Source organism: Andrena cerasifolii, chromosome 14 (assembly GCF_050908995.1).
Source record: "Andrena cerasifolii isolate SP2316 chromosome 14, iyAndCera1_principal, whole genome shotgun sequence".
Classification (NCBI taxonomy): domain Eukaryota; kingdom Metazoa; phylum Arthropoda; class Insecta; order Hymenoptera; family Andrenidae; genus Andrena; species Andrena cerasifolii.
Window position 1 is genome coordinate 2,633,179 of NC_135131.1, and position 25,634 is coordinate 2,658,812.

The 25,634-nt window shown below is 39.8% G+C and overlaps 2 protein-coding genes across 2 annotated transcripts; one reads left to right on the forward strand and one right to left on the reverse strand.

Moving 5' to 3' along the window:
- Positions 1–711: 711 nt before the first annotated feature.
- On the reverse strand, positions 712–8,524 carry LOC143376563 (glycerate kinase). The gene is made up of 4 exons (XM_076827042.1): positions 8,252–8,524; positions 4,221–4,782; positions 1,886–2,757; positions 712–1,059 (listed from the first exon to the last, which is right to left on the reverse strand). The coding sequence occupies exons 1-4, from the start codon at positions 8,522–8,524 to the stop codon at positions 712–714; spliced, it is 2,055 nt and encodes a 684-aa protein (XP_076683157.1).
- A 13,297-nt stretch (positions 8,525–21,821) lies between these two features.
- On the forward strand, positions 21,822–22,868 carry Pfdn5 (prefoldin 5). The gene is made up of 2 exons (XM_076826360.1): positions 21,822–22,163; positions 22,298–22,868. The coding sequence occupies exons 1-2, from the start codon at positions 21,959–21,961 to the stop codon at positions 22,576–22,578; spliced, it is 486 nt and encodes a 161-aa protein (XP_076682475.1). The 5' UTR covers positions 21,822–21,958; the 3' UTR covers positions 22,579–22,868.
- The last annotated feature ends 2,766 nt before the right edge of the window (positions 22,869–25,634 follow it).

The following is a 25,634-nucleotide window of genomic DNA, read 5'->3' on the forward strand; positions in this document are numbered from 1 at the left end:
TACGCGAAGCGTGGCACGTTTCAATTAAATTTAATTTCGCCATACATATTGGCCATACAAACTTCCACAAGTGGACGTTCTCATGGGCTATTTTCGGTTTAGACAGGAAGAAATGCTAAGAAGAACCTACTCAGAAAGCACACTATACCAGGAAGGTGTCGTTGAGTTAGCCGAGTCCATTCCCGAGGCTTTGTTGAACGGGATTGGTACCGAACCCATGGGACATGCTGGCCTAGAAGATCTCTATTATGTCAAGGAAGGGCGAAATGAGCTTCTTGGGATTTTCGTTCCATTCATTCCTGCTCGAAAAACCGATCGCTCAATAGAAATCATTTCGCCTCAGGCGTACCAACGAGTTTAAACGACGAGGCTGGGGCTCCCCAGTCCCCCTCCAGCCAGCTGCCTTGATTGAAGTTTTACGCAACGATAATTCTGTATGATTCTTCACAACTTATCAACGCGAAATACGAGTTTGCGGAAATAGAAATTCGCACCGATATTTCCATGTAATAGCATTCGATTAGCAGACGGTGAATGCATGTGATTCCTTCGTTAGTAATTTCATTCTCTGTTCATTTTAATTTCTGTATTACCATTTTAACATTTATTCTTAGGCCGTTTTTAAAATTGTTATAAAATTGCACGTATTTGCGTTTACAATAATTATTTCTGACAGTGTAATACATTAATTGCCTATGGAATCGACATCAATCAATCATCTTTCCGTCTCCCCACGCGGCAACAGTATTGTGTATTGAACTGCGATTCAGCAGATAACGTTCGATTGACAGGACACTCTCTATCGGGGCATATCTTTTCTCCAGTTCCGTGACAGACACTATCGCAGTTACATTGAAAGCGGACGATTCGTATGATATGGAGATCTCCGACGTTCGTGAAGGTATAATAGTTTCCAGTCTTTAATTCTAACAACTCATCTTCGTGATTGATGCTCAAGAAAAACAAGTTTGTGTTGTTTTCTTTTAAAACTCTACCAGGTAGAATAGCAGCGTATTTATTCCGTATATCTTCCAGATCCTCCATTTCTTTACGAGCATCCTGTGAGAAAAATAAGGCGCCATTGTTAGAATATCCGAGTTCTGCCATCTGGCGTCAGAACCTGCAACATCTGCGTCATTATACAGGAGGCTCCCTCCTACGCGAAGATACAAAAAATTGGGGACATAACGAGGACTATCTTTCCACGACATAATTATTTTCTTGCCATTAAAGAAAAAGGCGCGAGTGCCAATTGCATCAAATACCAAAATTATATTATAAGGCGATAATTTTCATTCTGACATTCAATAATTTTTCCTTGTACTTCGTTTTCGTACTTTCACGCAGGGGAACTACAGTCAGCCCCCATTTCTAAAATTACTCTGTAAAGAAAACTAGCTCATGCTATATTCATATACGTGTTACTAATATTAACGAAAATAATTACTGTCAGACAAATTCAATATACGTCGCTAAAAGAAAACACTAAATTAAAGCCACCGAAAATTAAGAATCGTGTTTCACGGCTTATCAGAAGTTTAGAGACCGCTTTATAGGGACAAAAAGGAACAGTGATATTAAAAGTACATATGAAGCAAGTCACGGAAATTGAAAGTACAAGAGGAGAATGTTAGTCGCGTCGCTTTTACAAACGAAGCGCATTAAAACTTCCAAATTAAAAAGTTAGCTCCAAGCCCCTGTTTATGAGACTGATGCGCAAAAAATATTTCGCTGCATTAACATCGAGCGTTATTAAAGTTTCTGTGACAATGTCGGCGAAAGAGCAGAGGGAGATTATTAATTTTTACTGCGCCGCGAAAGTGGCCTTATAAACCCGTGTTCATCAATTTCTGAACGGTACAAGCGTATCAACTAAAAACTTTACCGCTATCACGAAGGCGTTGCGCTTATCCTCCTTAAGTTGCCACCACTTCACGTAAGCAGTGTTGAATATGCTCTGCGCTTTTTCGTATTCCGGGAAAACATCGGTGGCCAGGCTCTTGTAGCCGAAAGCGCCAGTTTGGGGGGTATTGCCATCTGCCCCGTAGGAGCTGCCGCCCAGGAACCAGACTGTGTACTCTCTCAAAATTGGATACTGCTGTGTACGCATATACCAATATAATGAAAAGTACAGAGCGAGCTCCTGATTGGGTCCACCCTTGCCGGGATTAGCGCAAAGATTGACAGTTTGCCGGCCGCCCAATAGGAGGCACAATCCCAGACCCCATTTGTCCTTGGCCGGGAATATCTCTTGCACAGTTTTATCAGTTAGAGGACAAACAGGGCTGTCCTTCATCTCTTCGTACATGTCCAGTTTATTGATCTTCCCTTCGACTCCCAGTATCATCAGAGACGTCACTTTAACGTACTCTCTTGCGAACTCTTGGACGGTGCCGGAGCAAGTGGAATTAAGTTTGAGGGGGAAGAAGCCTAACTTGAAGACCTCCACGGACATGCGCTCCATGGCGTCTGCGTTACAGGCTATCACGTACTCGTGGACAAACCTGTACTTTCCGTTTTTGCCCACCTGCTTGTCTGCAGCCATCGTCCACGGAATAGTCTCTTCCGCTAGTTCCCTGACGCTCATTGGTAGCTTGGCGAGGAGCCTGTATTTCACTAAAATGGCCAAAGCCGTTAGATCTTTGGGATCGTATACGCATGGACCACCTGACATGTGGGTCATTGGAACTGAAGAAACGTCTGACGTGATCAACGTGACGACTCTGGCTGGATAGGCGAGCCGTGCCAGATCGCCTCCTATGATAAAAATTGTTTACAGTTTGTACATGGCTTTTGTGAAACCATGATGGGAAGAAGATTGGTTCAACGGTTCTCAATAGTTTGACGCTCCGAAAATAAGGCTTTTGGGAAATTTTTTAAAAGAAAAGAATGGGCTGTTTTAATTCCAAACTTTGTATATTTATTAATTGACATTCAAAGGATGTGTTCAATTTTTTGTACGCAATAATAATAAGCTGGTTCAATGTTACAGGAAGAGGAGGTTTGAAAAAAGTTCATTGCTGGTGGACCTGATTCTGGCTGTGGTAGTCATCTAAAACAAAAAAAGGCAAAATGTTTCTTAATCTACACCAAAAATCATTTAAGAAGGAACCAGTTTCGCGCATGTAGAATGAGCTCATTGGCTCCGAAAAAGCGTTGGTGGGGATACAGCCAATAGTGGCTTCTCCCGGCACCAATGAGCGTCAACCTGCGCAGAACCGCTCTAAACTCGTCGGTCGGCAGGTTCCTTCTTAAATGAAAGGGAGTATATATGAGCGAGGTTATCGCACGCATAGTTTGCAACGCAGAAAGCTAACGAATTCTTTTCCGAAAAATGAAAAGATTTTTGTGTTTTTTAATATTGTTTATTGATTCTGGTTGATACGATAACCACACTCATAGAGATTAAGAAAAATGTTGCGTTTTTTCTTTTAAATAACTACGACAATCAGAGTCATGTCCGCTAGCAACAAACTTTTTTCAAACCCCTATTACTACTACCATTGTAACTTTAAACAAAATTATTATTATTGCATAACAAAACTTGAGCACATTCTTTGAATGTTAATTAATTAACCTGCAATGTTTGGAATTTTAATACTTTTCTTTTAAAAATTTCCCACAAGTTTGCCTTATTTTCTGTGCGTCAAACTAGGAAAACACTTAACTCAATGTGTAAGTTTCAAAATCGTTCATTTATCTCCACTTATCTATCATTTTTTAAAATATAAAACATGCTTCTGCATGTTTAACCCAGTATTATAAATAAATCTATAGAAAAGATAAATCTATATTTTAATATAGCGATTATTTCCTACAACAAAAGGGCGCCAATATATGAATTGAAAAATGAAATGAAGTGAAAATTTGTTCCATTTATTTTAAAGGTTACCCGTAATTTATAAAAAGCTCAAAAGTAGTAAGTTGAATAGTATTACACGTATCGCATTATCAATATAAAATAAATAAAAATATTAGCTGATACACCTAGTGAATAATTAAATAAAAAAAAAATCTACCATTTATTTACGATTCCGTTAGTCAAAGTTTAAACTTTAATCCACTCCATAAGAAGGAGCAAGACTGAAATCGTTTAATCATCATTTTCCACTGCTTATCCGTTAGCATTAATAAATACCTATGTACACGTTACTCGCGAGGAATATCCTTGAAATCACTTAACTGTGCAAATAATGCAAGTTTAAGCTTCAGTTCTCTACCTCTAATTGCAGACAGCTTATTTCTCACGGTATTTATTTCATCGTCAGTCGCTCCGGCTGCCTTCAATCTCTTTATTACTCGAAGTTTGTCCCTCAGCGTAATCTCTTCGCGTGGGCAGCATAGGAGATCGTCGACCCCTCGCGAGAGCATTACTATCAGCAGATCCCTCCTCTTCAACTTTTTACAGTAGTTGACGATTCTCCTGGTCGCGACAACGGACTTTTCGTCCGGATGCCCGTCGGTGCCCGCCTCGACGTAGGTGATATGGCTGTCTAACGGGGGAAACGCTTCTGGGAAGCTCCACATCATGAAGACCGATTTACGGGGTACCACCATCCACCCTCTTTTCAATTGCTTGCCGACAACTCGTTCAAACGCCGAACTCATCGTGACCGCCTCCTTTCCCCAGCCCACGAGGTGCAAGTTATTCCTTAATTTGTACCTGACACCATGGATCGTTAGAGTTCGTCGGCCGTCGTACTTGATCTTATCGGGGATGATTACAGCAGTGTACACGCACTTTATGCCAGTCTCTATGACTGCGCTCATGTCCTCGCGAATCTGTGGGGTGGAACGGAAGATATCAAGTGCGGAAGACAGATCGAAATAAGAAAAGGAGGTAGAAATTGAGGGAACAGATAGAAAACACAGTGAGACAATTAGAAAGATATAAAGAAGAAGTAAATAGGTGCCCGAGCGTTTCAGCCAATAGGCCTTAATAATAGAGATATTTACATGTAAATTATTAAAAATCTCATAGTGCCCGTGGGGTTTTAGTAGGTAAAAATCCCACACTACGCGGAAGATTCCCTTCTGGAGGCGTCGGGGTGCCTTTTAAAGATGTCACCGCGTTAAAAAAACTTTACAAATTTTTTTTTATAAATTATTTTTTTATAAATTATTTTCCTTTATAATTTTTTTTTTAACTTAGGGAAATCTTCAAAAGGCACTCCGACTCCTTCAGAGGAGAATTCCCCGGGGCGGCAGGGTAGTTTAGGATTTTTACCCATTAAAACCCCACGGCCACTATGAAATTTTTAATAATTTCCATGTAAATATCTCTATTATTAAGGCCCATTGGCAGAAACGCTCGGACACCTATTTACTTATTTTCGACATAGATCCATCGTGTAACGTGTGTATGTACATATTAGGTTGTCCACAAATAAATTTCTGTTTTTAATCCCTAACCTTAAATAAGTCAGTGTAACGCAGTGCGGAATGTACTTTATTAATCTCATTGTAAGTGAGAACTAACAAAGCTATTAACAAGCAAACTAGCATATTTAATCGGACACTGTAGAAATTTGGGTCTAGGGGTTGATGTACTGCTTAAAAGCCATTTCAACATCTGTCTAATTACATAGACGTTTAAGAAAATGATAGCCTTTCAAAGAAACCTCTGAAGACCGTGAGTTCTAATTCGTTCAATTCCCGATGAAACGAGCATTATCGTGCTGGGGAATAAGTTTTCTTCGGTTAGCCAAGAATACTTAATTTAACCAAAGCTGAGTGTCCATCATGCAACGTTTAATGACTGGACTCAGAACATGAAAGTAGACAATGCCCACCAGTAATTAATCGCCGGATTTTTTACGTAACTTTAGATTCGGGAACTGCATTGACAGGTACGTCTTTGTAATCAACCCTTAGTGCAAGCTTGAAGTTACCGAAGGGTGTCTTATTATATCCAATGTGCCCCAAAATTAGTAATTTCAATTCCTCTCAAGTAGCTAACACCAGACCTCGTCACACCAATTTTATTGAAGCACAATCAATTTGCGCAAAATTCATTTATCCAAATATTTTGCCTTCCCAATCGGACTTGACTGGTTGGTAGCCATTGACTCACGTACTTCCGCGAGTTCACAAACCTTTGTGCGTGTATCTGCCTCAAGCGAGCCCCTTAATTGGTTGTCATCCAGGATGGAAGTACGCCCTCGGCCCTTTTGGTCTTCGAAACTCTCCGATCGTTACGAAACTTCTTAAACCAGAGTTGAACTGTGTGTTCAGTAACTGATCCCTGGTCGAATACCTGCTTGAAGATTCGTGCAGCTTCAGCAGCTTTTCGGCCAGGCTTCATGTCATAGAGGAAATTATACGGAGGCTTTTGTTCTTCAGTTCTATACCCGGGGATCAAATTAAACATAACCAAACGGAGGGCTTTGAATGATGGGGAGATACATCATCTGAAGAAATTTTTGAAATATCATGAGGGAAATACGGAAATTTATTTGTGGATTTCCTAATAAAAGGAATGGCGGAATTTTCTGTGTAAAAATTAATCGAAAATGTGAAATAGAATTCTTTGACATGACCCTTCTTTTTTTTTTAGAAAATAGTTCTCAAAATTCATTGGGGTTCGTGTGCAAGTGATAAAGTAAGGGATGTTAGAATAGTGGAGAAAATATGGCACAACTGTGAGTGAAGTGGATCATTGTGCAAAAATGAGTCGAAATTGTGAACTGACCTTTTTCGAAACGTGGGTTCACTGTTTAAGAAAAGCAATTTAACAATGGAGCAGATACTTATGCTGGTGCATACACCCTCGACGATTTTTTTTAATACATTGCCGCGTAAGTAAAACCTCGTTCGAAAATATTATTCCAAAATTTCGAACTGTTTTTAGATAGGAATTAATTTCACTTGGAGTTGCACCAGATTTACTGTTGTATTCCCCACAAATTCGATTTTTCAGCCGGATGCACGCGAACTAGATGAATTCTGAAAACAGACTGCCTGAAAAACGAAGGCTGATGTAAGAATATTCTATTCTGGAATTTAAATTTGCTTTTGCACATGAAAGCACTCTATGCCTGATTGCATTATTTGTCCTCGCCCATCCTGTATTGTGCACTATTAGTGATAGTAATTGGGTGCGTTCAGCCGACACAACCGGTGAGCAACCGGTGAGTGATCTCAGTAGATTTTACTCGCGTCGACTAATGAACGTGCAACTTCAGAGTAAAATCTAGTGAGATCACTCACAGGTTTTGTCGGCTGAACGCAGCCATTGGTAAGAGAATCACAAACCTAAGGAAAAAGATGTAGAATTACAAATATTCAGATTCAAATTCGATTGCGTACAATTTAAATTGGAACTAACTTGTAAGGCAACTTATTTCTTAAACTGCACGATGACCGATTTAAAGTTCTAAAAACAAATTAATTTGAATCTTCGTGTGTAATACCTAGTTTATCAGTACCAAGTTTAAAGTGCAACCACCCTTTACGGACTATCATGAAACATTTAAGAGAATTGCGAATGAGCAAACCAATCTTATTATTAAACAACAATTTTTAACAAAAGGAAAAATATACTTCGAAACTTGCTACAGTGAAAGTGCCAAACCGTGGTTTGCATATGAACATCTAAATCGGCGTCAAATAGTAACAATCAACCGCTGTAGATGCAATCACTACAAATTGCCGGCATCATTGGCAAGGGTAGGTCTGGGTTCAAAGATCCAAAATGGGTTCAAAGATCCAAAATGTTCCTGTGGCAATTACGATCAGGACTTAAATCACGTGATATGGCAATGCCTGTTATATAATGCTGAGAGAGTGGAACTGATTGCTAACCTACGACGAATCCGATTGCAATTACCTCTTAACATAGAAATGATAATTGCTAAACCGAACATACGAGCTTGTAAATACTTATGTAACTATTTGGAAAAATGTAAATTACGCGTATGAATCCACTGCTCATTGTGTATAAATCTCTATACAGCTAAATAAGCCTTAAGGCTTCATATGCTTCAATAAAAAAAAAGTGTAACCAAATGATTCATTTAAGTATCAATATAAGCCCTAATAAAAAATATGCTCATACTTTCTACATTCTTTTACTTCAAATAAAAATCTGAATCGAATATTTATTCCCCTGTGGATAATACTGTATCTTTATAATTTAAAATCGATTCCTCTTGTATGTTACAAATCACACATCGCGTGAATATTTTTAACATATTATTGCTAAAGGATTTATAGAAAACTTCGTTGGAACTTCATCGCGTCGTTCAGAAACCTGTAACATCTGTCTCTCAGTATCGTCCGCCTCAGCATCCCTGCGTTTTTTATCACGGGCCCTCTCTTCCTTCTCGACGCGTGCGTTCTGAATTTCCCGTTTGTGCATCCTCCTCTCTAGCAACGAAATTTTAACTTGGTCTATGATTTTCTGTCTCTTTGCTTGGATCACTGCGATTCTCTTCGCGGTTGCTTCCTCCTTCACTGGATCAATAACCTTTTTCTTCCGTCTCTTCAGCTTCTCACCCCGACCTCGACTTATCCGGCGCGACATAATGTACCGACCCGCGTATTAATTCTGTCCCTGTGTTATTTACAATCGAAACATATTACATTTCCGGGAAATTTTGAAAACCTGATCAGGTTACCAAAAGTAAATATTGCTCACACATTGAAATTAGCTGCACATATTAACCTTGATTCGAGGGCATAAATCATAGAAATGCTGTGATTAAAAAGTAGAATTTTTTAACTTTGTTTTTCGACCAAGGTGGGGTAATTTTATTAAATTCATAATTCATTAATTCATTGCAGTTATATCCACATGATTGGAATATATTCAATTAGTGTTGTTCGCTTGATTAATGTCAAGTTTCGTTCACTATTACATCTACGTTTAGCCCTCGAATTGAAAGCATCCTGATATCTCAGAGTGAAGCAGGTTTACAACTCGTTTCTCTGTTTGTACTTTGATCCTGTTTGCTGAGAAAGACTTAAAGTTCTAGAACAGAAGTGTCTCCTCGTTGTATTGTGAATACTTCGCTGCCACTCTTACGTTATTAATCAGGATTTGGGAAATGCGACAGTAACTCAGGCAGGAATTCGTTTCTCGATAGTGCAGCAGGATTAATTTTAGTAATCTTTATTGAAACGGTCGTAGATCAGTAATAAAGGTAGAAGGTGGATTTAACGTAAGAAGCTATGGTAGCTGTTTAAGTATTTCGTCTGAAAAGTACTAGCGGTATAGTAATCAATTGTAAGGCCGGTATTCATAGTCGCTACTTATTCTTAAGCAAATGCTTAAGCATTCGGCACCCTTTATTAGCTACTAGATTAGTAGAGGATGCCGCATGCTTAAGCATTTGCTTAAGAATAAGTAGCGACTATGAATACCGGCCTAAGAGATTATTTTGCATGGCCCATAGTACAACTGTTGGGGTTTCAGTAATGACGCTAAGAGCGTCGTCATTCGCCAAGCGGGATTCCCCTCTTGGCATACCTATGTATTATATACGTTATGTACCGCGTAATTTTTCTAGAACTTTTCTAGTACCTTTTGCATAACACACCTCGTGTGCTTCTATTATGTCAATAAATATTACTCTATTTTGTAACATATAATAATAATAAATTAATAAAAATCGCGTCCGCCGATTGGTTGTATCCAAAATAGGATTGCAATGGAAATATGATAGGAAAGGAATGGTAAATTTTCCTACAGGAGTTTCTACAATCATTCGCGTTAACAGAAAGTACAAGCACTACTTTGTCCCAAAAGACGCTTTATAGAGGGAATATAGAAGAAGGGACAGGGAAAAGAGTTGGATGAATTGATTTCAAGATTACTTATTAAATATAAGTAATATTGAATTACAAAAGGATTACATTTAATAAAATAAATTCTTGAAAATATAAATGTGAGTAAGTACAAGATGTACTCATCCTCAGAGTTTAAGCTGCTTCCTTTGCATTTTTTTGTACTGAAAGTTACGATGAAGCGAAACTGATTGTGAGCTGCTGTTCGCAGTCCCCCTCGTGGTAAGTTTGGAAAGCGTAACCACATTGGGTCACAGTGCAAAACCATCGACTAACGGCAAAGAAACTTCCCCTAGTTTAAAAAAATACTAGTACTTCACTTTAGGAACTTAAATTATTAATTCTATGATGTATTATAGCGTCATGAATAAAATAATTCAAATTTTGAATATCTGTATAAACGTAATGAAACTAATTGTAAATTTCTCTTAAACCACAGACGAGGTATAGGATAGACCTATCACCTTATGGATGTTCGTGTCGCCAGCCAAACTGCATTACCGACCCATAAATTGAGCTCTGAATGTAGTGGCATCTGCTCATGAACAGCGTCCAACTCAGCAACTACTCTGAAATGTGTTGAAATGCTGAAAGGTGTGTGCGTACTTGTATACGCGTGACTTGTTTAGAGAGAGAGTTTGCTACGCTATGCTTTGGCTCGGTTTGTCAACGACTCACGTGGATTTCCCTCCGAAAATCCATTTTGAGGATCAAGACACTATGGCGCACAAAAATGGTATTTCTTCAAAGCCCGTGCAAGCTATAAATTTCAAGATGACATTGTTTATTAGTACTTTGCGTGTAGTAGAACCCTTTCACGTATCGTACGCCGAAAAGTATTAAAAATTCACGGTGTTACTGACATTCCTGCAACTTTCTAATGCACTGTTTAATCATTCTAGTGAAGTAATAATAATTGGTTCCTATTAAAAGCCTCGCAGAAAGTTGCATGACTCGTGAATGTCGTGGGGTGCATAGATGCAACTGCAAATCTCGTTACTTTTGAAACCCGCATTGGGAAATAAAATTTTGTCTAGCCCTGAGAAATTCATCGGTTCAGCAAAGTGTGTGCACGTCGTAGTACATGTTATCTCGTGATTTCTCAATTCGCGCATCAATTTCATCGATTACTGGACCAGTAATAGTGGTAGCACCAATGATAGTGGCTCTATCCTATACTTCGTCGATGTTATTAACTAAGGGGGAGAAACAAGTATGTCACTCATATTTCTTCAAATATTCCTGCAACTATTCACTTACACTAAGTTCAACTAAAACGTATTTATACATTATAAATAATACTATATGATATGTATAAGCATTAACATTAATGTATCGAACAATAAAATTAAACATTCAGAATAAAAGAGAATTCATTCGGCGTAGAAAATCATTTGCAAAGTCCAGATCAAATGTTACTAATTGCTTGATATCTCAAGTTCTATCGATCAAAGTTAATAATAATTTCTACTGGGCGGTTAGTGTAAATGTTGTTAACATTATTTGTCATAGCAATAGCCACTGGAATGTATATTTTAGCGGAAAATCCATTTTTGCCGAAGAATTCGTTGGATTTCGCAATTGTAATTAACCGTCGACCTTGTTTTGATCGGGGAACATCATTTCTCAAAGTCTAAGAGGGAAGCTCACGGAGCTCCATGTACTCAGTCGTCGTCGGTCTTCCGGGCCTGGAGGACCTCCGGGGACCCTGCAGTTGCCGAGCTACCTGGACCTACTGGACTTCCTGGACTTGCTGAGGACCTGGTCAGGGTTTCATCTCGGGTCCATCCCCCTCCCCCCGAAGCTGCCGAGTCATCTGCAGAGGCGGGTTCAGGAGCCATTCTTGGAGGGGGCGAAACATGTAAAAGTACATAAGTACATTTTTTAACCCTCTTTCACAAGATTTAAAATTTGCTTGTAACTTATATTTTAATATCTCTATCTGGTACTATAGCCTAAATAATTAAATTCACATTAATTATTTATACAGAATTATACACAATGTCATAATATTTTTCTATTTTATTACTCTTGGGGGGGGGCGATCTGCAGAGATAGCAGTACAACTTTTCAACTCGTTCAATCTTTCTACATGCTACCGAACAAAACGATTGCTGTAGCGAGCATAGGGACCACGAATACATACTTATTGTTAGTACTCGTGAATAGTAACATTATGCATGTGCTTCCATACGCGTAGAAAAATGCAATATATATATATATATATTTATATGTATTAAATTCGAGATAAAAGTTTTAGTGTCGCGTTTTAAACATTCTAAACAATATTTCTTTAATTTTACAATCATTCGAGATGCTTAATGTTTTGGATACAAGTTACGTTTCTCAAGTTTAAATATTTCGTATGAGTTTTATGAATCTTCTCTTATTAATAGTTATTACATTCGAGTCATTAGATTTTCTGAATAAAACATAAATAGGCAGTCTCTCTACGGGCCTCGAAACGCTGCGACCTCCTCGCAGTGAGACCTGGTAATTGGTGAGAACAGAGCCGATGCGATTGCTGCGATTGTCAAAAATCCTAAATAAGTAGTTAGATACAAGAATTTCTTTAAATAGTAATACTTTGATACAATGTAAAAATAAATGTAACTCGAAATGTTTGAATAAATCATTCCTTCCCTTCCTTCCACATATATAAATATATAAAATAAAGATATGTGGAATTCTCAAGATATGTGAAATAATGAAGTTCAATAACGACGTTCACCAAAGTCGAAGGACGGATCGAACGGATGAACTATTACAATGCCATGGTATACCTATCTTAATGTATTATTTCCATCGATTACTGGAATATGTGGGAGGTCGTTCATCAAGATTCTCCTGCAATACACTAACAATAAGTATCTGAAAGACTTTTTTGAAAACACTCTACACGAGTCCGATCACATCTCCCCAATATTGAAAGACATATAGGTATACATAGAAAGAGCAGGGTGCATGGCTGCAGCTGCGAAAAGTACATATTTTGCAATGGACATTGCGATATAGAATTATTTTCAATTTCCACGAGAAACAGTTGAAGTCGACAGCAACCTCTACTAATGCGACAACATTGACGAGAGGTGTAAGCTGGCAGTTCAACTTTAACCGCGGCAGCGATCGGATCAGTGAATGCGCCTGCACATTACTTCGTGATTTCTCGATTCACGCATCAATTTCATCGATTACTGGAATATGTGGGAGGTCGTTCATCAAGATTCTACTGCAATACACTAACAATACGTATCTGGAAGACTTTTTTGGAAACATTACTTGAGTCCGATCACATCTCCCCAATATTGAAAGACATACAGGTAAGTACACATAGAAAGAGCAGGGTGCATGGCTGCAGCTGCGAAAGGTACAAGTGTGCAAGCAGCATTGCTACGTAAAATTATTTCTAGCCTTGACGAATTTCTAGTTAGCTGGGAGTCGCTCGAGCACCACAACACCGCCAACAACCCCTACGAAAGTCATAACATTGCCAACCGGCGTGACCTTTCAGTTCGACTTTACTCGCGACGGTGATCGGATCAGTGAATGTGCCTGCGATATTATTTCGTGATTTCTCCATTCGTGCGTCAATTTCATCGATTACTGGACTATGTGGGAGATCGTTCAACAAGATTCCACTACATTACACTCAGTGCCTAGAGGACTATTTCGGAAACACTTTACTCGAGTCCGAACACATCTTCCCACTGTTGAGAGACGTTTAAAAACGTGAACTGCTTTTGTAATCGTGTGCAATGCGATTGTAGAATCAGTGCTTATTTCGCGATAAAGTATTTCATAGTGCACAGTGGCCCTGCGTATTAGTAATGTGAACGCGAACGTAAAGTCAGTGTTTTAACGCATCTAGAATTAATTCAGAGCACCAGTGCTCCCATTGCTTTTTCATCGCGAAAGTAATGTGACATATTTGGAAGTGTGACACATTCTATGGGGTACTGACCCTGCAACTGCTGGACATTCGCCTGCAGATCGAATAGCTACTGCTAAAAGGGGATGCTTGTCTGCATGGATAGCAGTGAGACTATTTTCAACGAACGGTGAGTGATACTTTTTCATTCTTTGAATTTTTCTGCATGCTATCGAACATAATGATTACTGTAGCGAGCATAGTGACCACGAATACGTACTTAGTACTCGTGAATAGTAAAATTTAATGCGCGTACTTCCAAATGTTTAATACACGTAGAAAAATACAACGAATAAATTTTAAATTCGCGATAGGAGTTTTAATATCGCGTTTCAAACATTCTAAACTTCTTTTCTTTAATTTCACAATCATTCGGGATGCTTAATGTATTGAATACGAGTTACATTTCTGAAGCTGCACTCTTTCGTGTGAGTTCTTTCAAATCTTCTCTCTTAACAGTAATTACATTCGAGTCATTAGATTCTCTTAATAAACAATGACAGTCATTGTTGGTACTACTTGGTTATTATGCTCGATAGTTTTGCTTGCCCGTTGCATGTGCTAAATATTAAGACACTCTAGTAGTAATATTACGAGAAATCAAAAATTGCCACTCTTACCACCTGATACCTCGACCTCAAATGGTCCTTTTATAAAATAATAGTATAATAATAAATGACTGCCGCCAAAGTGGCTGCTATACGAACTTAAATTTCTTTCTCCCTTGCATAAAAATAACTCTAAGCCACTAAACCTACAAATTTTATACATCGCGGAAGAACTTGCACATGTGCTTAGTTTTAACTAGCCATAGTCCTAGCATTAAGTTTTAATTTAAGAACTTTAGTCGTAAGAATTTTTCCAAATTTTCAAAAATGCATTGGTCGAATATGGACCAGAAATATTTCATAGAAATGGGTCACTTTCGTAGGTACCTCCGCGTTGGTGTGCCTGGACTTGGTAACGTTTTCCAATGCATTGCGACTTGCAAAACGTTATCAAGCTGAAGCCTACGATCTAGTTTAAGGGTCCAGATCGAGCCAAACTTACATTCGGCGAGTTTGGTTCGGTCTGGACATCTATTCAGAAATGCACTTGCGTACTTCGAGCGATAAGCTTCTGTTTCGCCTCGTTCTTTTTAAATGTAAGAGTGCCAAACGTACTCTTCTAGAAATACAATTCGCCTTCGATCACTGATTTCGATTTCGCGCATGGTGTGCTCGCCCTTCATAGGCCGGCTGTGCTGGGTACAACTTATTACGGCTTTACACAGAGGACCATTGTTAGACGAAAATGTGCACCAGCTCGTGACCATTCTGATTTTCTAGTTATCGCGCCGATACCGGGCTTAAGTCCACCTCGGCCCGTTCTGTGGGCTCAGATGGCTCGTTCTCGGTCACGCTCGCCATGGCTGTGTAAAGTCGTGATATGGAGTACGCCATGTAGAAACGAAATTTCGGTGGATCGAGGGTGAATGTTCGCGTCGTGCCGCGTTTTTCGGTCCTTTAGTCGTTTAGTCTCTTTTGCAATCTCAATCGGGAGATCCTTAGCTTTCGCATATCCCTCGAAAGTTACGCAAGTGCATATTTGCAATAGATTATGCCACTAGGGCTCATTGTAAAGAGTGCGATAGGCTAGATTTAAGGGTAGAGGTACGCTTGCTTGTTGAGAGTGACGTCTTTTACCTTTGCTTTTGCTTACAATTAGCTTCACCGTGCACCGTGTCGTTTCGCATTTAGTATACTTTTAGAGACTTGTCACAGTGTATTCCCTATTTCCTACTTTCAATCCTCTTTTCTTTTTTTCTGGAAATATAATTCGCTCTCGGGAGAGATCTTGAATTAGCACAAGATGCTCGGGCACGATACACTCGCCTGTGCAAATTGTCGGCTTTGTGGTGGGAGCGCGTATTGCAGCTGCATGTGATTTAATTGTGAGGCGGGCTGCTGTGAGTCTGACCCCTCAGGCTCGGCCCGGGCGGGGAACTCCCGTTAATGGGGGGCTGGATGAATGGTGGTCGCGTATTAACGTTTTGTCTGTGCAACTGCAATGCGTGAGTGTATCGAGCAGCTCGAGATCTCTCGCGACGGCGAATCCGTGTCCGTTTGTCAATTCTTTTTCTATCTCTGCAATGAGATACTTAGAGTCTATTTGTCACTTGAAAGCAGTGCAAGTGTACCTCTAAAATATGCGAAAGAAATTGTAATGGCATATGTGTAGAAAGATCGACGAAAACCTCTCGTCTATCTCTCTTACGCGCGCATGCTAACCCTTTGGACTTTAAAGTCAAGTCTTTGGAAATAATTTTAGTAGTTTTTTACCTTATACTGCAATCACAGTCCAAAGGGTTAGTATACCGAAGCATAGTCTGTTATGCTTCCTCTGCAAAAACTGATTGTAGAGTGGTGTGTGTGCTGCGAAACTTAGAAAATTTAGCCAGACAAGTCTAGTTTTAAGCGCATCATCGAAACATTCGTCGAGGGATTCGCCGAGGGATTCGCCAAGGTTTTCTCTGGTGAATTCTTTGATAAAGAATTCACTAAGAGATTCGTTGCTGGTTTCAGGGAAGAATTATATCTGGGTTAGGGTTTACTAACACTGCAGATTAGAATTAGAAATTATTTTCTGGCATTCCATGCCATTAGCGCCCGATGAGGCTGCTTGTTTTTCCTATTAGAATTCGGAATTATCATGCGCCCAAACAGGCTGCTGTATTTTTTAATTAAAATTGAAAAGGATGAGATCTGGTGATGGTATATTAGAATTAAAAAGCATTAGGCGCCCAAAGAGGCTACTTCTTGCATATATTAAAATTGAAAAACCTTAGACGCCCGAAGAGGCCACTCCTTTTTTCTATCAGACTTAATCAGAATTCATTGAGCGCCCAATGTGGCTGCTGGAAATTTTTCTCAAAGTTTGAATTGCGTTTCGCCTTGCAATTTAAAGGAAATTTTTTCGAACTTGTTTAAATATAAATTGTCTGTTTCAGTTATAGTGTTTGTGATCGCCCGTAATGCGATCGTAGAGTCAGTGTTTTTGCGCAAGTAAAGCTAGTCGAGAGCACCGGAGCTCTAATAATTTTTTCACCGCGAAAGTAGAGTCATGCACGAGTCCAACTGCAGCTGCAACGTTGAGAGCTAAGCTGGGGCTGAGTTGAGGGGTGCTCGTCTGAGAGCTGCTGATCAGAGGGGTGCTGGTCAGACGGGTGATGATCAGAGGGGAGCTGGTCTCAGGGTTGCTGGTCAGAGGGTTACGAGTTTGCAGAGATGCAGTACCGATGATGACAGCGAACAATGAGTCATTTTATAATTCTTTGAATGGGGGTGCACGTGGTATAGCTACTTAGCTATTTCGATTCTGGCCGTTCCAACACAAATGCACGACATGCAGAGGCCCTTTTCACATGGTCGGTATTCGTTTGGGGAACTCTTATGCAATATTTCGCGAATATGGTCTAGGGCGTCTAGGCAGTAGCCTTATGGCGTGGTCCTTTTCTAAACCATATTCACGAAATATCATAGAAATGTTCCCGAAACTAATGCCAATTACATAAGATGCGCCACTAAACGTTGTGCATGTGTGTTCGAAAGAGCAGCATCGATTGAGCTGACCATACAAGGTACTCGTAGATAGTGACATGCATGTGTCTGTCTCAAAATAAAAAAAAAATAAATCAATACAATTGTTGCTCGCGATTTTTTAAATTTTGTATCGATTAATAATAATTCGTAAAATAATCGGATCGATCGAGTCAAGTAGAGTCACCGTAAAATTTTTTGGTATGGTTCTCAATGAAACTAGTCTTCCTAGCAATCTTGTATTCTAGCAAGATCTTTTATGGTCGCCGGTATTGCGATCGTAGAGTCCACGCTTTTTTTAGCGTCCATATATTTTCAAGAGCGACGCGGCTCTTCTGTAGAGTTGTATTACCGCGAATTTAGAGTCAAATTTTTGCGGATCTATGATTTATACAGAGCACGGAAGCTCGTGTTGCTTTTTCGTCGCGAAAGTAGAGTCAAATTTTCGGTTAGCTTCAATTTTCAGCTCAGCCCTGTCCTTGATATTCTAGGCCCTAGAAAGAACCTAGCTCGTGGACCCTAGAGAGGGCCCAGAACAGGGGCCCTAGAGAGGGCCTTCGGCATAGGCCCTAAAGAGGGTCCTAGTCATGGGCCCTAGAGAGGGCCTTCGGCATAGGCCCTAAAGAGGGTCCTAGTCATGGGCCCTAGAGAGGGCCTAGCTCGTGGGCCCTAGAGAGGGTCCTAGTCATGGGCCCTAGAGAGGGCCTAGCTCGTGGGCCCTAGAGAGGGCCTAGAATTATGCTAGCTTGGTAGCTAGCTAAGATGTACTTGCATGCAGAATGTAGAATGTAGAATACGAGTACCTTGTATAAGTGGGTCGTAATCTTTGTGCGTGCATTTTGGAAGGAAAAGCATCATACCTAATGCACGCAATACATTTGGTAAGATAAGCTTCCTACATAATGCAAGCAAAAAGACCTTACCCAACGAAAACACATTCAGAAAATAAGGAATGTGAAATAGATGAAATGTGCGCGTTTAATAAACAGGAGCGCTAAAAGTTGCTGTTTAAATATAAATTGTCGGTTTCAGTTATAGTGTTTGTGATCGCCCGTAATGCGATCGTAGAGTCAGTGTTTTTGCGCAAGTAAAGCTAGTCGAGAGCACCGGTGCTCTAATTGCTTTTTCACCGCGAAAGTAGAGTCATGCACGAGTCCGACTGCAGCTGCAACGTTGAGAGCTAAGCTGGAGCTGAGTTGAGGGGTGCTCGTCTGAGAGCTGTTGGTCAGAGAGGTGCTGGTCAGACGGGTGGTGATCAGAGGGGAGCTGGTCTCAAGGTTGCTGGTCAGAGGGTTACGAGTTTGCAGAGATGCAGTACTGACGATGACAGCAAGTAGTGAGTCATTTTATAATTATTTGAATGGGGATGCACGTGGTACAGTTACTTAGCTCTTTCGATTCTGGCCGTTCCAACACAAATGCACGACATGCAGAGGCCCTTTTCACATGGTCGGTATTCGTTTGGGGAACTCTTATGCAATATTTCGTGAATATGGTCTAGGGCGTCTAGGCAGTAGCCTTATGGCGTGGTCCTTTTCTAAACCATATTCACGAAATATCATAGAAATGTTCCCGAAACTAATGCCAATTACATAAGATGCGCCACTAAACGTTGTGCATGTGTGTTCGAAAGAGCAGCATCGATTGAGCTGACCATACAAGGTACTCGTAGATAGTGACATGCATGTGTCTGTCTCAAAATAAAAAAAAAATAAATCAATACAATTGTTGCTCGCGATTTTTTAAATTTTGTATCGATTAATAATATTTCGTAAAATAATCGGATCGATCGAGTCAAGTAGAGTCACCGTAAAATTTTTTGGTATGGTTCTCAATGAAACTAGTCTTCCTAGCAATCTTGTATTCTAGCAAGATCTTTTATGGTCGCCGGTAATGCGATCGTAGAGTCCACGCTTTTTTTAGCGTCCATATATTTTCAAGAGCGACGCGGCTCTTCTGTAGAGTTGTATTACCGCGAATTTAGAGTCAAATTTTTGCGGATCTATGATTTATACAGAGCACGGAAGCTCGTGTTGCTTTTTCGTCGCGAAAGTAGAGTCAAATTTTCGGTTAGCTTCAATTTTCAGCTCAGCCCTGTCCTTGATATTCTAGGCCCTAGAAAGAACCTAGCTTGTGGGCCCTAGAGAGGACCTAGCTCGTGGACCCTAGAGAGGGCCCAGAACAGGGGCCCTAGAGAGGGCCTTCAGCATAGGCCCTAAAGAGGGTCCTAGTCATGGGCCCTAGAGAGGGCCTAGCTCGTGGGCCTTAGAGAGGGTCCTAGTCATGGGCCCTAGAGAGGGCCTAGCTCGTGGGCCCTAGAGAGGGTCCTAGTCATGGGCCCTAGAGAGGGCCTAGCTCGTGGGCCCTAGAGAGGGCCTAGAATTATGCTAGCTTGGTAGCTAGCTAAGATGTACTTGCATGCAGAATGTAGAATGTAGAATACGAGTACCTTGTATAAGTGGGTCGTAATCTTCGTGCGTGCATTTTGGAAGGAAAAACATCATACCTAATGCACGCAATACATTTGGTAAGATAAGCTTCCTACATAATGCAAGCAAAAAGACCTTACCCAACGAAAACACATTCAGAAAATAAGGAATGTGAAATAGATGAAATGTGCGCGTTTAATAAACAAGAGCGCTAAAAGTTGCTGCTCTTTTTTCGAAGTAGACTCAATCCTATCTTATTAACCTTTTGGTCGCTAAATTAAATGCTTTTGACAGAATGTCAGTAGTCTGTTCACTCTGACATCGCAATCAGAGTTCAAAGGGTTAATATATTCCTGCGAAATTTCCAGCGAATCATCGGACGAGTCGTCGAGGGATGCGTGCGTTTAGATTTAATTAAAAGAATTGTAAAGATGTATGAGAGAGTACAGAGAGATCGACGATAATCGACAGTCTATCTCTCTTCCGATTTCGCTTTCGCGTTCGCGGTTGTCATTAATAGTAGAGTCAAATCATCGTTTCCCTCATTGCAAGCAATGACGGACGCGATGAGTTTATTGAAATGGTGGGTGGATGGGATCGGTGTTTGTTTCGGGATGGGTCACTTTCGTAGGTACCTCCGCGTTGGTGTGCCCGGTTCCTTGGTAACGTTTCTCAAGCATTGCGACTTGCCAAACGATATCAAGCTAAAGCCTACGATCTAGGTTAAGGGTCCAGATCGAGCCAAACTTACATTCAGTGAGTTTGGTTCGGTCTAGATATCTAATCAGAATTTTATTCTCTTTCAGGTAGGTATTTCTTCGATGGTCTTACATGATTCTTTCCCTGTCGTCCATGTTTCCATTCTCTCGTCTCCTTTATGTATCTCTATGATGGGTTTTCATGATTTATTCTATTTCATGCATTTCTTCGATGGTTTTGCATGATTTATTTAATTTCGTCAATTTCTTCGATAGTTTTGAACTGTGTACGTTCTTGGCGAGGTATTCCACGTTACATGGTGAAAGCATGTCTTCCAGAAATAATGTTGTTGTTTATATAATTTTTTATGTTAAATACATTTTTTTTGCGTTAAATGAACCCGAATAGGACAGCAAAGTTAAAAGGCGTATGTGTTCTTGTTTTGTTGAGATCCGTCTTTTTCGGTCGTTGCACAAAATACGTTTACAAAACGATATTTAAATTGTTACTCTATTAGAATCATTTGTAAATCGCGGGTTTCGAATGACCTAATTTTACACTCCTTGAATTCTAAATCCTACCACACGTAGCGTTACAATCTGTTTCTAGGCTTCATCGGTAACGTTGCATGCGACACAAAAATGGTAAGGGGGTTCTAGGACCTCCTAAACCAATGACAGAAAAACGCATTGGTTGATAGGTCTATCCTATACCTCGTCTGTGGTTGAGGGCGATACTAAAGCGGTATCGGTTGGTATTAGTAGAGCACTAAAGAAGTGAGTATGCGCATCCGCCATATTGGGTACTGTGGAGAGAGAAGATTATTGAGTACCCGCCTTTTTGGGTATTGTCAGATTCACTTTATAAATAAAATATGTGTTGTTGATATTGATGCATAATAGCACGACACATTATTAGAGTATTTCATTACATTTAAGTTTATATTTGATTTATAAAGCGAATTTGACAATACTCTAAAAGACGGGTACTCAATAATCTTCTCTCTCCAGAGGATCCAATATGGCAGATGCGCATACTCACCTCTTTAGTGCTCTAGTATTAGTGATCCTCTAGGGAGTGATTGGTACAACCGTAGCCATCTTGGAGCAAAACCGGAAATAAACATATCTATCTCTTTCAGTATTTCTCTATCAGTGTTTCTCTTTCTCTTTCTGACAGTATTTTTATCAGTATTTCTGTCTCTTTCTATCAGTATTTCTGTCTCTATCTTTTTTACAGTTTCTTTCTCTGTCTACTCGCGCTTTTGCTCCAAAATCGCGGCAACCAATCAGCGACGATACACGTTGTTCAGGTCACTCCCTAGAGGCTCACTAGGGTGGTATCGACGAGTGCGCCTCCTAGTCGGATTTTCTTAAAATCATCGGTTAATACTCCATCTCTGTCTACCACTGGCACCGGGGTAGACGATTCGATGTTGACCGTTTTTGGTCCTATGTCCACGGTTAGATCGGCGAAGCGTGTGTGTCAAGAAACCGTCTCGCGTGAATTAACGGAATATTTTGTCTAAATAACAAAAAATGTCGGGGACTGCCGCGACAGAGACGCCACATTTAGAACAAATTGATCTAACAACCTTCAATCTGCCGCAACTTACGTTAATGAAGCAGGAATTAGATCAAGAACTCAGTGTCTTTCAAGACTCATGGCAAACATTGAAGATGGCTCAGAGTAAATATAAAGAATCCGGATCATGCCTTGAGAAATTTACTCCATCGATTCGGGGTAAGATTTATTCGGTATCAGTGGTTTTAACGTTGAGCACAGAACACTGCTCAGTTTTCGGAACGTTCTTTGAGGTTAGGAAATCCGACGGGTGCTCAGTTTATCGGTATTTCGTAAAAATCACTTTATTCTAGGTAATGAGATCCTTGTACCATTAACTGGATCCATGTATGTCGTTGGGAAGCTGGCAGACACGAGTACTGTCCTGGTCGACATCGGAACTGGTTACTACGCTCAGAAGAGTATCTCGGACGCGAAGGATTATTTTAATGGAAGAGTAACTTATGTTACGGAACAGATGGAAAAGATCCAAGAGCTGCGCCACGACAAAAGTAAAATAAGAGACATAACGGCGGACGTGATAGAAATGAAACTTCAAAGTCAAATGCAAAAAGAGGTTGCCGAACAGGCATAAGATACGAAAATTTCCTAAGTTCAGTGCTTTCGTGTAACTCATTCTTCATTTACATTTTACATTTGCACCATTATCGAATTGCATCACTTTGTATTTCGTTGTTGAACTTTAATAATAATTACCTCGATGGCAATTTAATCGAATTTTGTAATAGTAAGGCGTATTAAATATGATTTCGTGATATCGTCTGTTCCACGTCACGTGGAACATCATTTATTTACATGTTGCTACAATAGTTTATTTTGTACAGAAATATAAATCGTAATAAATTATTAGACATTTTTATCCCACTCTGTAGCAATAGTAAGAAAGCAACTAGTTTGTTTTTAATGATACATTCGATTTGTGTCATGCTGGTCTTACTAGTCTTACCCACAATTAAAAGGGAAGTCCCAAATGTACAATATATATATATATTGTACAGACGAAGTGCTATAAAAAAATCGTGATTTCTGACAAAAACAGAAATGAATCCTTTTTCATGGAATAACGTGGTGTGAAGATATTTATTGACGAAGTTACTTATTACGCTGCATACTTTACAAATATCAAATGGGCAGGATGCAATTTGAGAGCAGCTGCCCGAGGTTTGCCCAACATGCGCGATTGCATTTGAGCTGCCCGCGAAATTTAAATCTGGAAAATGAACCTCGTTCTGGACATCCACATACGGTGTCTGATGCCGATGTACGAGAAATATGGAACGTAAATTCAACTGTACCATTTGTTGCTATCAGCAAAGAATGGAGAACATTACACGACTGCTTTGGAACACATTAATTAAAAGCCCTGAATTTGTTGAGAATTGCAGAATTGCAATTATCGGAAAGAATGTAGTCGATTGAATAAGAATTCGATCGTCAATTCACATTCGCCATTATGCCGAACCGTTTTCGGACAGATTAAGAATCGGTGATTAAGAATGGGCACGAAGAAGAGATGTTTCATGGACGTTCATTCTCCCCGCAGAATATACTGCGAAGTCTTGATCAGACGGAAGGGAGGTCCAGCATCGAAATTGCTAAATTTCGAAAGTCATGAAAATTACTTGCTTCGCTCTTTTGAAGGCCAATAGGTACCTTCAAACTGTAGCTCTGCCAGTCGACGCTAGCATCAACTTTTTCGAACGAATACCAAAGCAATTTTGTTCTCTGTTGAAATGGAAAATCGTGCGAATGTTACTGAACGCTCCTAAGCTGTTCCCAAGTTATTTGTGAAGAATAAAAGAAAAATTTCTAATTCGAAATGTCAAAGCAAGGTGGAACCATTACACTTGAAAGATATTGTCAACAATTGGGTTGAACAGTATTACTTGGAAAGAAAGGCGGTAATAAGAAAAGGAATCGCGGTTCACAATGATATAACCACACGCAGTAACAATAACTTAGGGAAGCTACATGATTTGGGTTGGACAGTGATAAATCGGATGTTTATTTTATTCGATCGTTATAGAATTTTTCAAGAGATAAAAAATACAGTAATCACGAAGAAATCGAAGCTGCAATCGCAGAGAATTTTGAATAGAAGAAGAACGATTTTTATCCGAAAGGAAAAGGTGGAGTTGCCTAAGAAGTGCCTGAGGAGACAAAACTTTGATACAGATTAAATGAAACAGTGTAACTCAGTACGTGGTGAAATGACTCATCTGTTTTGCCATTCTTTACGAGACTATTTTCGTGAGCTTTTATATTGCTTGAATATGGTGTATATTCATTCAAACAAATGCTGATGAAAAGCAGTGGAGATAATGTGATCAAAAACATAAGATGAAAATTATTGTTTAAGATACTAGATTCACTTGTATTCGTTACGAGTCTCAACAAGGAAAACATGCAAGAAAAGTAGCCACATAGAATTGCTACTTTTTGACAAACGACTGGTGAAGAATCCAATCTATACCCTGATAGGCAGATCTGGGCAGCAGAATCTGACATTAGAACCGTAGTCGTCTGTGTCCACAGATGGCTGCGTTCTGAGGTGCAGAGCCTGATGTCAGTGCCTGATGTCAGATCGGCAGCAGATTCTGCCGTCTGCTACGGTTCTGACGTCAGACTCTGCGCTCTCATGCCAGAGCCAGAGCCTGCTACCAAGCTGATGTCAGCCTGGAGACAGATGGTTATCAGGGTAGATACTGGTTTAGATAACTCCAGTTCCTCTCAATATCTCGAAGCAAATGATCTACACACATTGTTAGTTGAAAATTCAGTTTGAGGAACGAAAGAGCTTAGCACATCAGTTCAAAATCGCTAACAAAATTCCTTTAAGCCATTTTTCCAAATTTTAACTTACTATCGTACAACAAGGTCAAGTACATGCAGGTCTCTTCAACGAGAAGTGTTTACGGCAATGCCAAGTCCGGAGAACAGTAATCAGAACAGGTCAATGATTAATTTCGATAGCAAAACATGACTGCGAAACACGACAAATAAGTTTCCTCCATACTTTTCTAGTTGGTGGTATTTTTGTTACAATTGACATTCGCTAACCTTGAAGGCTTTATCTCGTGGGCCATAGGTCGTCGAATTAATCTTAACAGCCGCTTAATAGTACAATAGCAAATCAGATAAAAAATATAGCATTCGATTTAGAAGAACGAAGGTGACTAAATACATCTCAGAAGCGACATAGCAAGCGTTATTCTTATAGGATGACCCCTTAGGCACCTTATAACATGTTTTTCTCCCTTAAGCCGGGAATCCACCGGGAAGCTAAGCTATGCTATGCTATGCCATGCTACGTTTTAAAAAAATTAGCTTCAATACATTCTTATGGAACCGTTTCCACCAAAAGCTACGTTAAAACATAGCATCGCATAGCATAGCTTAGCTTAGCTTCCCGGTGGATTCCCGGCTTTACTGTCATAATTCCGAAAATATTAAAATTACTAATACCAATTATTTCAGTCTGTATAATAAGATTCTAAGTTAGTGACCCAATAAGTATATCTTAAATTAATAAACATTTGAAGTATCTCTTCATCGTAGCTACGATTGTACTTCTACCAAAGCGGGATTTAGTTGCAAAAACATGGCAATAATATCATAGGAGTAATGACG

Excerpts from the sequence above, each read along its gene's own strand:
- Pfdn5 (XM_076826360.1), top strand. The coding sequence starts at position 21,959 with ATGTCGGGGACTGCCGCGACAGAGACGCCACATTTAGAACAAATTGAT. Across the intron at positions 22,164-22,297 it reads ATTTACTCCATCGATTCGGG|GTAATGAGATCCTTGTACCA; the intron begins GTAAGATTTATT and ends ACTTTATTCTAG.
- LOC143376563 (XM_076827042.1), bottom strand. The coding sequence starts at position 8,524 with ATGTCGCGCCGGATAAGTCGAGGTCGGGGTGAGAAGCTGAAGAGACGG. Across the intron at positions 2,758-4,220 it reads TAAGCTGTCTGCAATTAGAG|GAGGCGATCTGGCACGGCTC; the intron begins GTAGAGAACTGA and ends TTTTTATCATAG. Across the intron at positions 1,060-1,885 it reads GCAACGCCTTCGTGATAGCG|GATGCTCGTAAAGAAATGGA; the intron begins GTAAAGTTTTTA and ends TTTTTCTCACAG.